Genomic DNA, 13,253 nt, shown 5'->3' on the forward strand with positions numbered 1-13,253 from the left:
ATTTTTATGCATATTGATAAACACTAAAAAAATTGCATTCCTGAGTAAGATTTCAGCTGAAGGACAAATTTTGATAGCATGTCAAGTTGACCATTTACATGATGATGTGAAGTTCACCTATTCATTTCATGTCTCCACTTAAATTTGGGAAACACACTGGCACGAATAACAATATCAATAATTAGAAAACTTGAAAGATTCTGGTACTTTAAATCATATGATACCATCATGCGCTTGCCTATACATTGAACTCCGTGGTGTTTAAGTTATGTTTCTGATTATGGTTCCAGAAATCTATTATGCATATGGTGACACTCTATCTCTATTGAACCTTCTGTTAACTAAAACCTCCAGGTCAATAGTAAATCTTATTGGGTTAAAAATTATTAGCAATGTTAAAGTAATGTCACTTCAGAGTACTACTCAACATATAACATATGATTCATTAAAATATTACTTGTGTCCTGATCTTGTTAGGCACCTATCCTTTTTCCCTGATTTCTTCCATTTACAACCCCATATACACTTACCTCAACTGAATTTTTTCTGTGTTCTTTATTGAGAATACAGTCCCACAAAACCCAAATACAATAATTATAGCAAATGATTTGCTCTCAACCAACTGAGAGTAGAACTTAGTGCCTTAATGGAGAATAGAAACTTACGTTCAGCATTGTGTTACTTAACATGCATGTTTTGTCCAAAATTAGTCATACATTCAAACCAAATCAAGTTCCCAATGGCTTCTAGTGTAGAATACATCATTTCCCAAATATCTCGACCCTTCTGGAAAGTTTTTTCATTTGTGTAATGATACACAAAATGCCAAATATATTCATATGAAATGCTTCCCTAGAGTTAATTTAACATCACTTGCCTTGGAAAAGACAATCAACCGACAAACTTCAGAACTCAGTTCCACTTTGTTACGTAAACAAAATCATGACTGAATCTGTCAGGCCACCATTAGAGATGATGGTGACGTTTTTTTTCAGTTCATAAAATCCTCAGGTTGCATGTGCATCCTTGGGGTGTTTGTTGTCAAAATGAGACCTCCATATTGAAAGTTCGGCCATTAACCCTCACCTTGAAAATGAACATTTCAGGACTATTGTATGCTGGTTATCTTGTTTTATAAATAAACAGGAACGACATAGAATACTATCTAGCTGTAATCAGTTATTAGCTCCTCTAACAGAAACTCAGTAAGACACCAGACACTAAAAAGCAGCTCTATTTCGAAAGCCGCACATGTACGCATTGCAGACCTATTTTTGTTGTTGCGTTCGCACTGAGACGTGCGAATTATTTGGGTAACCACAATAATAATAGTAATAGTTTATTTAAAGTCAATTACACAGGGAGTGGTTGCTCAGATCTCCCGAGCCAGAGGCTCATGACAAAAGTTTGAATATATCAAGAAAGTTGAAATGGTAAATTGGCCACCGTTACGATTATAAAAGCTGACGTTTCGAGCGTTAGCCCTTCGTCGGAGCGAATAGGGGAATTGTGGGTTGTGTGTGCTTTTAAAGGCAGAAAAAGGAGCTACGTGATGGGTGGGAACATGGCAACGAGAAAAACACGAATAAATTAGTGGAATGACAAAAGTGATTGACAGAGAAAATATGAAAAGCATTATAAATAATATGTAATGTAATGAGTTGATTTATTTTATTTATTTATTTTATTTAATCTTTATTTAAACACGATCGGTTCATCAGCCTATAAAATTACATATCACATATGCTAAGATATTTAAAATTAAAACTACATACTATAACACTAAAGCTGTTTTCCGTGAATGCCGTGCGTTAGACTTAAAGAATGTCATTGATCTTACGTTTAATTAATGATGCAATTTATATGGTGGTAACAAATGCTGAGAATAATCGTTGGAAATGATAAATATCAAATTGAACAATTGTTGCATTGGAAACCGGGAAAATCGAGCTTGCTAATTGATCTACGAAAAATTGACACATTTTCAGCAGACTTTGCAGACGAAGGTAACTGATTCCAAATTCGAAAAATAATATGTGAAAAGGAGTTGTGCATGAATTGAGTACTGTAAGATTTCTGTTCAACATTATGGCCTCTGTTACGTAAATTATAAGTTAGAATGCGGGGTTTAAAAAAATTGCTAAAGTAATTTGGGCTATTGTTCTTGAAGCATTTAAAAAATATGACGAGCGATTGTTCTATGCGTCTATTTGATAATGATCTCATGTCGATTGATTTAAGGGCAGATTCATAAGACACTGAGTTATTTAAGTTTAAAACTGTTCTTAGACCATAATGGTTTGCCTTTTCTAGTTTATTACTTAACGTTTTTGCTAATGTCAATCAATCGAAAAAGATACCGAGATTTCGTGACAGTGCGATTTCTTTTTACGTCCTTTCTGGTCAAGGACTGATCGCAAGCCGGTAAAATGCCCCCGCGAAATGTTTTAATCGTCCTTCTTTGCTGTTTGCTTGCCATGCAATCCCTGATTGTGGTTAGTCAACAATTGCTTTTGGTTTTGTTGGGAAGGGTTGGCTTTTGCGGATCACGGAGACTTTAACTAAGTTGTTCAACAAGCATCAATGCCGCCGTCGACCTGTAGAATCCTGGTTTGAAATCAGACGGGGTGTTTAATTGCTGTCTAATATTCGCTTTTTGCATTTCAACATATTCTATTTATCAAGATAGAGTAAAAATTGATAAACAAGAAAAATGAGATCGGGTCTTAGTTTTCGTAATGAACTTTCGTAATTATGAAAACTAAGACCCACCGGAAAAGTGTAAAATCAATGAAAAGATGCGGGTCTTAGTTTTCGGGGTCTTAGTTTTCGAGGTCTTAGTTTTCGGGGTCTTAGTTTTCGAGGTCTTAGTTTTCGGGGTCTTAGTTTTCGGGGTCTTAGTTTTCGGGGTCTTAGTTTTCGAGGTCTTAGTTTTCGGGGTCTTAGTTTTCGGGGTCTTAGTTTTCGGGGTCTTAGTTTTCGGGGTCTTAGTTTTCGGGGTCTTAGGTCTTAGGTCTTAGTTTTCAGGGTCTTAGTTTTCGGGGTCTTAGTTTTCGAGGTCTTAGTTTTCGGGGTCTTAGTTTTCGGGGTCTTAGTTTTCGGGGTCTTAGTTTTCGAGGTCTTAGTTTTCGGGGTCTTAGTTTTCGGGGTCTTAGTTTTCGGGGTCTTAGTTTTCGGGGTCTTAGTTTTCGGGGTCTTAGTTTTCGGGGTCTTAGTTTTCGGGGTCTTAGGTCTTAGGTCTTAGTTTTCAGGGTCTTAGTTTTCGGGGTCTTAGTTTTCGTAACATCCCATATAAGTGGCGTGTCTGGTCGTTTGTTCGAGATATAAAGAAATGTATGGGAGAATATTGAAGAGTCGTAATATCGTAAACTTATGTCTATGTTAAGGCTCAAAAATAAATGTAAACCTACCTCACTTGCTGTGTATTGTCGTTTCTAAATGATGGCGAATTTGAGCGATTTGGAAGATTTTCCTTGAGTATTACTTTACTGTATAAGAAGTCCTTATACAGTAAAGTAACACTCAACGCAAAATCTACCAAATCGCTCAAATTCGCCATCATTTAGAAACGACAATACACAGCAAGTGAGGTAGGTTTACATTTATTTTTGAGCCTTAACATAGACATTCCTTGATATAAGTTTACGATATTACGACTCTTCAATATTCTCCCATACATTTCATTATATTTCGAACAAACGACCAGACACGCCGCTTGTGTGGGCCCCTTGTGGAAATCGTAACTTCCCTGAAGCCTTTTCCCGTTGATATTCGAAAATGGAGAGAGAGTCATTCGACACCTTACTAACGCACAGGCAGCCCAAGCTCACTACGAGAAAAGCGGACGTGACTCTTACCGTGTTGCGTAACGTTTTATATTTAGAAAGCTTTGTATGGGATGTTATCGGTTTGCCTTAAAAGAGAGAAAAAAATGTCTTGTTTTGAAATATAATGGGCTCACTTTATTGCCTTGTTGTTTTCTTTGTTGATTCCGAACGTCTCAGGCCATTTTGAAGCGTTTTCGGCGAGTTAGCGCTATGTTGGTGTTGAACACCAACATAGCGCTAACTCGCCGAAAACGCTTCAAAATGGCCTGAGACGTTCGGAATCAACAAAGAAAACAACAAGGCAATAAAGTGAGCCCATTATATTTCAAAACAAGACATTTTTTTCTCTCTTTTAAGGCAAACCGATAACATCCCATACAAACCTTTCTAAATATAAAACGTTACGCAACACGGTAAGAGTCACGTCCGCTTTTCTCGTAGTGAGCTTGGGCTGCCTGTGACTAACGCAACGTTCAATTACGAAATATGATGACCAGTTGAAGAGTATGTCAAGGGACAATAGATTTTCTCGCCCGACAAAAAATTGCAGGCCTCCAAACCTAGTTGACGGCATCTCTGCGTTTGGCGGCTCTTGCGAAAATTTTTGGTGGGTCAATAAAATCGTTTGTACTGAAAATGGTTTCGCGCTGACAGATTTTTTTGGCAAAACAAACAAAATTTCGCGTACTGCGAACAGGCGCGATGTTTGTATAGAGGCCTGAAAACAGAATTTTTTTTAGGGGGTGGGAGAAAAATGACATAAATTCCTGATCTTCATCGCGTGTTCGTACTGACTTCAGCAACAGACTCACAATATATAAGATTAATAAAAACGGGGATGACATACACCACTAGTAAAAATAACCCCGCAACTTCGGAAAACCAGGAATGACGTGCCTTTGATTATGCGGTTGGAAGCTCCTAAAAAAAAAATCTTCCCACATCTATTGGCCAATAGAAACTCGTCAAAATCGTTTGGATGTTGAAACTTTTAGGCTGTGAGAACTGCCGGAAACGTGTCTCACGTTTAGACAAAATGCAGACTATACACATCCACTCATTGACCACAGGAAAGATCTAGTTTTCCTGGGGGGGGGAGGGGGGTGGAAGTGACTGTTAAACAGCCTAGCTCAAGCATATAAAAGCTTGTCCAAATATGTAAAGTTCTAATGTTTAGAGAAATTTCTGTCATAATCTTGAAATTTCAAAAAGTTCATTAATCACAAATTAATTAAAATCAATTAGAATCAAAAAGCTTCTGTCACGCCAACCGCTGGGAAATGACTATTAAAAAATTTAAGTCTCCTTTGCGTCACGCAACATAAGATCGGTTTTTTTAGCCCCGTGCTTCAATTCTTTCACATGTAGCGTTTCTTTGACTGATTTTTGTCATAAAATCCCGGATGTCCAGTTGCTGAATATTTGTGGCTCTATCAGGAACCGAAACCTAAATTTCATGATGATTTAATGCGGTACAACAAACAATTAACATATTATCGAGTGACGTCACTCCAATTGTACTACTTAACGAAAGGCGTTTGTTCGGTTCGCATCAGTCATTAATCGCACGTGAATCTTGGTGGTACCGTAATTTTTCTCTATTTTCATTTTCATACACGCCATGGCGACCATCGATAAAGAGGCGATCTCTCAGTCTTATCTCGATGTTAGGGACGATAAATCTGAAACAAATTGGTGAGTAGAAATGAATTCAAACGTTTTTCTTCGAGAAACCAAACCGGCCGGTTAAACAAATATCTTGTTGCAAGGCTGCGGCAGTGCATTCTGCCGCCTTCATTATTAGACAGATAGGCAATGCGGCGAAGCGCTTCAAAGCGACAAGAAAATACAGTTATTTCCTATCACACTTTGCCATTCTACTCCTAGTGTTCGAATGGGCGATATATTTTGAAAAAGTGAATAATGGGAGTGACATTTGAGAATAAATTTGTCTAGGCAGGTCATGTATTACTTATGTCGAAATTTCCGCTTAAAAGATTAATCGCGATTACGGAAATAACTCATCAATATTCGCTGTAGAGTTGGCAGATGAATATATAATGATCGGTGAATTAATATTGCTTTTGTGAGTAATTTTGCGAAGCACGCTCGAAAATTTGTTTGTAGAAATATTTACCTTGCGAAGTGCATTTTCAACCGCAAAATTATTTATCTAGAGGCAGCCGTGTTTGTCTTTCACACTTCCTGGGAGAGGGTATCAAGATCAGGCTATTTAAGGAGATTTTTGAAGCAAGGCGCTATCCGGGATTGTTAAAAATGTCGAGAACGTATGCCTAAGGGTTCTATTACACGAGCCGATTTTTTACGACAAGACGCCGTTGCCGACTTTCGAAGAAAGTTGCAACAACGTTAACAGTTGTTTGTTAGCTCGTGCAAAACGGATTAAAATCGGCTTCAATAATCGCCTCGCGTTGCGCGTGGCTTGGTTGTTAAAGAAAAATGAGAGACGCCCCTCAATACAAAGGAGTGTCGAGGAAATACAGGCAGACGCCCCTCCAATTTTATACACGGACGTAAATGTAGAAGAGGAAAACAAAAAATTTCGGAAACCTCTTTGCAGCAACAAAAAAAAAAACAAAAGGCAGATTTAGACCTTCGTCCATTTGACTAGTATGAGAGTGGATTCCGAGGATCAATGGTTACAAAGTTCATTTTCCACGACTACTTGAATCTAGCCGGATCGACCGTCACAAAGTAAACAAGTCCATTGTCGTATAGAATACCTGAACGTCATGCGCCCTCAAAACCTTAACCTCGTCTGCCTGCGGTAGAAAATGAAAAAAATGATAATAATAAAAGTGAGAAGGTTACGTGACCAAAGAATGCGAGAGGTGCTTTGTTATCTAAACATGTTTGAGAGAAGTAAAGAACAGATCCCGTCCTCTTATTATTCTGAATTTTTGAAGACTTGGTGTGAAAGAATAGAGGCCTGAAAAATAAACCGCTTCAGATGTATTCAGGTATTTCCTATTCTGCTAAAATATAGCGGCTCCCAATAAATGTCGCTTCCTGGAGGTTGTTAATCTCCCTCGCTGCCATTCATTAGAATGTCACGCAACGCTCTTTTTGAGGGAAGCGTAACGAACCATCAGGCGTTATTTTTCTGTAGAGAGCGCAAGTGAAGCTAACGCTACTTCACCATCGCGCTCCTGATCACGCATAATCGCGCTCCGCCAAAAAAAAAAAAACGTGTGGTCTCTTTTTTACGCTTCCACCCTCCCACCCCTCCCACCAAGGAAGAGTTGTGCGGCATCTCATAGATCGGCAGTGAGGTAGACATAGAAGGTCAAGGGCAGATTTCTCTAGATTGGTGTAATATAATTTTATTACCGTTTTAACTCAATTTGTAAAATTTCAATAGACCCTCTGGTGGGGTCCGACGGCTGGGAATTCAGTCGGGACTCGTCGAGACTTCGTTGGTCGCCCGTCGTGCTTCTGTTCATTTGTTGAAATCATCAAGTGAGGAAGTTCCGTCGAAAACCAACAATCGACAACCATTATGTACTATCTTAGCAGCTACTGCTGTAACTGATGCATGAGAATCAAGAGTCACTATGTAATTTAACGCTTATCGTCAATGTAAAATGTAACGGTTGAAAGAGCTCCTCTCGACCCAAAATGACGTTTCAAGCCGTTTGCAATGGCAAATGGCTTTTTTGAAAATTGATCTAACCGGAAAGGAAAAACTTGTAGTAGATCGAGTTCGCCTTTCCTCCCTTGTTCTTTGTCGTGACAAGATTTCCTCACAACAAAAGACTTCGTGACATGTTACGAACAGAAAAAGGAGGGGAGGTTTCTATCATTTAGTTATCGTCTTGCTTAGTCAACAAAAATAAGGAGGATTCAGTGGGTTTCACGGTTGTAACTTTCGTTGTTTCATGTATGATTTCAGGGCTGTTTATAAATATAATGACAAGACTATTGTGCACGCCGCATCAGGAACTGACTACGAAGAATTCCGTTCACACTTCACCGGTGAGTGATTTATTCTGTCAGTGTTAGGTTCCAGCTTTCAACAAAGGGATGTTGCCTGATTTGACACAAAGAAATGTATAGCAGACAGTATGGAAAAGTGATTTGCAGATCTTGGAAGTAAAAGGCTTATAGAGACTAATGGAGAAAGTAGCTGAAAGGGGGCACGCACAAGACTCGTGTGCACGCGAGATCGTGTAGTGGCGAACGGCAAGAAGTAGTCCGTTGCAGCTACTTATTGTAGTCACGAAATTGCGAGGTACTCGGGACGAGCATCAGTCGTGACTCAATCGTATCCCGCGTAGCAGGCAGTTTTGAGCGCGCGATTTTTCCGTCTCATGCCTCTCTCGTCTTCGCTGCTCAACGCCTCAAAGCACACACGAAACTGCTTGTTACGAACTCACTAGTGGCATAAACCTTTACCGTTTTTCTTCCTTCACCGGAGCAGGGTGTACATCTCGGTGTACGTCATACGCAAGTTCCTCGCTAGTACTCGCGGGTTTGCCAGTTTTTTAATTTTTATTTTTATTTTTTATTATTATCGTTATTATTTATCTCTTTTTTCGCAGACAAACCGGAAGGTCCCCTGCACCCTCACACTTTCTCTTAGTCTCGTACCCAGACCTTTCACGGCCAAACAGTTACAGTTACACGGCAGGATCTGGGCACTAGATTAACTTCGCCCCCTCATAGATACGCGCTAATGATTTTAATTCGTAGAAACCTTGCTTCTTCTCAAAACGCGTAATTTCTCTCAACAGAGAGTGAACGCGTATATGGGTTTGTGCGCATTGAGACTGGCGACGAACTAAGCAAACGAGCCAAATTTGCCTTCATAACATGGATAGGCGAGAGCGTGTCATCAATGCAAAAGGCTAAAGTCAGTACAGATAAGGCTTCAGTTAAACAGGTTGTTCAGGTGAGATATTAGTGAGGAAGTAAAATTCTCCAGATAAAAACACTCAAGTCAAAGATGTAGACGCTATGCCTTGAGAACTTTGTACTGATTCCTCTTTCCTCTTCAGTGGCTACATTTTGATAATATCAACATAAAAGCCACTAGAAGAACATTAAACGGCTTCGCCACCAAAAAATATAGATAATGACCCAACTCAATCAGCGGGCGGTGAGAATAGATCAAATTATCGGCTAGAGGGTGTTGTTCTGATATCTCAACTAATGCACAGAAAATGATGAAGCAATTTTCAATTAGTGTTGAAAGTAAACTGGGATTGCTGTGGTTTTACTCTGCTCCGTTATGTAATTGATCTAGAGAATCTCTACTACTCTCTTAACCAGTCAAATGCAAAACTAAAACCAGTTACGACTTGGGCATCCGCGCCGTTTTCCCGCGCTTCTAGTAGTTTGCTTGTTTTTACTTTGTTCTCATTGGCTGAATATGGTATTTCCTTCGTTCTGATTGGCCATTGTAATTACTCTACTCTTTTTGTGTGCCACCAAGTTACTTAGCTGCTAGTATTGTTTTCAGCTGATTTATGTCTTTTACTTTGGTTGCAGAATTTTGCCGTGGAAATTTTGACAAGCGATACGGAAGAACTCGATTATGATCACGTAAAATCTGCTGTCGCTAAGGCTGGTGGTGCGAACTATGGTACCGGAAAGTAACTTCTAGGCCGAAGTCCAAAAAAAAAAAAGGAAATTGTTGCAATTATCTTCCTTCGTTAGAATTGGTCAGATTTCATTTACTGAAAATAGTAGCTAAATAACTCGAAATTTCATGTAACTGTCTCTTGTGTATACGTACCTCGATTTCTCTGTACTACCCGGATCAGGGATAAATGAAACTCTCTTTTGATTAATTACTGAAGTGTCATATCTAAATTGAGGTCTAGCCAGTTCGGCTAAATTTGATTGTTCTTAATGTACAGAAATACCTTCGTTTCGAGGAGGAATAAAATCTCTGGTACAATTTGTTTTGAAGTATATTTGTGTAACTTTTTATTGCCGGGAATTATCAATTGAGCGTGAAGAGAAATCCCTTTGTGATTGGTTTAGGCCACTTGTGCGGCCACCCTCTTGACCAATCAAATTGCGACTCGGTGATATCCGGGCAATCAAATGCTTGAAGTTGACTGCGTATATTAGCTTGCGCCAGCCTCTCAAGCGAAAACACGGGAGCACGAAAAATTGCCCCACATGGACGCGGATGTTGTGGTTGCGTCTTGTCTTACAATTTTCTCCGTGCTCCCGCAAATTTCACGGCTAGTGGAAGCTCTTACTTATGCGATAGACTTCCTTGTTTATGTTGGAAATTAAATGAACGGAGCTTTTTTGGTATTGTATTCTCTATTGAACGAGTTTGATCGCACAGAATTATCCGCTGGATAATGTCGAGAACTTTGAATGAAGTAATTACGGCATTTGATCTGCCCAGTAGATGGGCAGGATCTTGAATTCACGGATGGATATCTGTTTCATCTGAATGCAACAACAGCGCATTCATGTCGTTTCTTGCCAGGGACCTCCTGGACCTACCCATTCTCGTCTGTATGATGAGGAAATGAAGAAACACGTGGATTAGGAATCCCAGGTACATAGGTTGTCCTGCCTCGTGAAGCAGCCTCAAACTCGTTTCTGTAATCTCACATCTGCAAAAAATCAGATAGAGGCAATTTAAGGTTGAGTTCGTTTTATAAACCACGAGGGAGCTTTTGTATTTAACAATTATTCGCCGAAGGCGAGGTTAATATCGTCGAATAATCCCCGAGACGAAGTCGAGGGGATTATTCGACAATTCACCGAACCTGAGGCGAATAATTGTTTTAGTATGATTTCAGAGTTGAACAACAGAGAAATTTCTAAAATCATAACATTTTGGTAACAGTTATTAACATTTTATTTTGACATTTTATATAAACCTCGTGGAGCGGTTTATATAGCGTCATATAAGGAACCGCTCGACAAATCAGATTGCTGGAAACTCTTTGCTCAGCTCTGAAATTATACTAATGAGCAGTATAGGACCGCAAAATATGGCAGATAGAACTGAAAAACAAGTTCACAAGTTGAGAGTGACGAAATTGTTTTTTGTAAGCAGAGAAGTTCCATCGCAAAGAACACGAATAAACACATTCAATCGCGTAGCCGTCTCAGTAAGTAAAACATAGTGTTTAACAGCGGCCAAGAGAAAAAAGCGTGAGACTTGGGTCGGGACTATAAACTAGTCTCGTACCCAGATCTTCCACGGCCAAGCGGTGGTAAGGTCCCCGACAGTAGGTCTACATTTCAGTTTTAGTTACACGGTAGGAACTGGGCTTGACAGGAGAAATGACAAACCTCAATCTTTTCTCAAGAGGACCAAAATATTGATCAATCAAACACGCTGCAAAGTTAGCCATAACTCCAAGCATCAGAACTGGTACAAGAAAGTGGTTGATCTTCACATCTGGATTGTTGAAGGGTAAGGCGCGAGAATTCACATGAAGGAACATGACCATCAAGAAAGAAGCCGTGAGCCCGCGAACCGAAAGCTCTGCACATGCCCAGTGGTAGCTGTTTAATTCATATTGGGTGCTCGCCCAATACTCTGCGAGAGCTGCTTCGATCATCAAACTGGCAAACCCAACAGAACCCAAACAGCAAGCCTGGTGAACAGACAAGAAGACCAGTGAAAGAAACGATGTGATGAAAAATAATCACATTTCTGTCATTTACTGTTTATGAAACACTAGAATCCACTTCGCAAATATAGCATTGACTGGATGTTGTGTTTATTTTGGTTTTGGCTTTACAAGGTCTTACAAGGTTCATTCGGAATGCACTCTGACGCCTGTATGAATGATTTATATTTCCAGCTTCTGTGAAGTGTAATTAGCAAGGGTATAATTCCTTTCTTTAAACGTTTTCTTCCGTGGCCAAAACCTTTTGCCTCTCAGTGAGTGTTATATTTACGGGTTATCCCAATTTTCAATATCAATGCTGTACTCACCATAATTTTAACGCTCACCGACTCCTTGTCTTTCCTTTCGATCTCAAGCCTGTTCTTGAGCAAAAGAATCATCCCACATACAAAAATACAAATGGCATTTAGGAAATTCATTGCAACGCGCACGTAGACAGGCACGTCAAGATTGTGCACATAAAAAACGGCGCAGCTGAATGGAGAGAGAAAAGAAAAAAATCCAATAAGAAATCCAAGGTTTCTGTATTGGCGATCTGAATAGGTCATATCGTAAATCGTTGTTCTACAGGCTGTTTCGTTTTCTCTGCCAGCGTTTACTGTCTCAGCACTCACTGTTTCATTTTGAATTTGCATCGAATGCTCGAGGAATATAAAGCAACACAAGAGACGATAGTCGATGGTGAGCGCCTTGTAAATCAGTTCCAACACGACAAACCATTCGCCGTACGTAATTCTTGCTTTGTTGAGAACCAAGTCACTTTCCACATTCACCAGGGTGTCCACCCATTGAACAAAGTTAAAAAATGCCAAGATCTTGAAATAAAACTGAGCGTTTTCTCTGTAAGTTTCACGAACTCTTAAACTTCTTACAGAGACGTAAACTGCAGCCTGGATGAACTTTTGCACAATGAAAATTGCATCGTTGGTCACAATAAGGGACCACAAATTTTCTTGTCTTGGAGGCATGTCTTTCTCCGAAGCTTGGGCGCCTAACAGAAGCATAAGCTCTGTTGTGGTAAGGGGAAGAGTTATTATAATCACCAGAAGCCCCTTGGATGGTTCGTGTTCCCCCAAGGTACGATGCGTTGAAGTCTCCGCCTCAGTTGGCTTTTCAAAGAAACAAAGCGCGCCTAGCAAGAAGAAAACAATTCCGACTGCAAAGGCGGACACAATGCGATGGCACAACAGGATTGTCTTGTTATCGGACGTGTTGAGCACATTCAAAGAGACCATAATAGCTCCGATGAGAAAAAGAATGAATGCAGCGTGGGAACTGAAGACTTTCACTGCAGACTTAAAGCACACGCCTAATGCACTTATCAAAATGACGCAAAAATAGAAGCCGAGTGAAAATGACGTTGTTATCACCTGAGAGGCAAAAGTGGTGGCGTTGAAATCATACTTTGTATCATTGTCGCAGTCGTGGTTGTTGTAGTAGCAGTTTATTTGGCTCCAGGGATGGGAATCCATGGCCACGTTGCCGGATATGCAGACGGTAACAACAGCAAGCAAGAATATGCTTTAAGTGTATTACTATTACCGCTTATACCGAACGTAATTGAAGCAGTTATGCTTAAAGATTTGCTTAAAGATTTCATTTCATTTAAATAATGAAAAAACACTTTGCCCGGTTCATTGCAATGCTTTTTGTTTTACATGCTGAGTCGAGTTCAATTTAAATGTTTTGCTTTCGAAGAGCTATTCTATTCTAAGATCAACGATCACGTAAAATGATTTTCAATGATGGTGAGTAGCGGTGAGCCGATATCCCAACTTCATTTAGGACAGAA

At 39.7% G+C, this 13,253-nt stretch overlaps 2 protein-coding genes across 2 annotated transcripts; one reads left to right on the forward strand and one right to left on the reverse strand.

Annotated features, from left to right (window-relative positions):
• Positions 1-5,353: 5,353 nt before the first annotated feature.
• LOC111322259 (coactosin-like protein) lies at positions 5,354-9,764 on the forward strand. Its single transcript, XM_022925336.2, has 4 exons — positions 5,354-5,522; positions 7,741-7,823; positions 8,582-8,739; positions 9,339-9,764. Exons 1-4 carry the CDS (start codon positions 5,449-5,451, stop codon positions 9,444-9,446), a joined length of 423 nt encoding a protein of 140 aa, XP_022781071.1. The 5' UTR covers positions 5,354-5,448; the 3' UTR covers positions 9,447-9,764.
• On the reverse strand, positions 9,493-13,177 carry LOC111322258 (uncharacterized). The gene is made up of 3 exons (XM_022925335.2): positions 11,770-13,177; positions 11,118-11,425; positions 9,493-10,429 (listed from the first exon to the last, which is right to left on the reverse strand). The coding sequence occupies exons 1-3, from the start codon at positions 12,931-12,933 to the stop codon at positions 10,237-10,239; spliced, it is 1,665 nt and encodes a 554-aa protein (XP_022781070.2). The 5' UTR covers positions 12,934-13,177; the 3' UTR covers positions 9,493-10,236.
• Positions 13,178-13,253: the final 76 nt, after the last annotated feature.

This window comes from Stylophora pistillata, chromosome 3 (assembly GCF_964205215.1).
Source record: "Stylophora pistillata chromosome 3, jaStyPist1.2, whole genome shotgun sequence".
Taxonomy (NCBI): Eukaryota; Metazoa; Cnidaria; class Anthozoa; order Scleractinia; family Pocilloporidae; genus Stylophora; species Stylophora pistillata.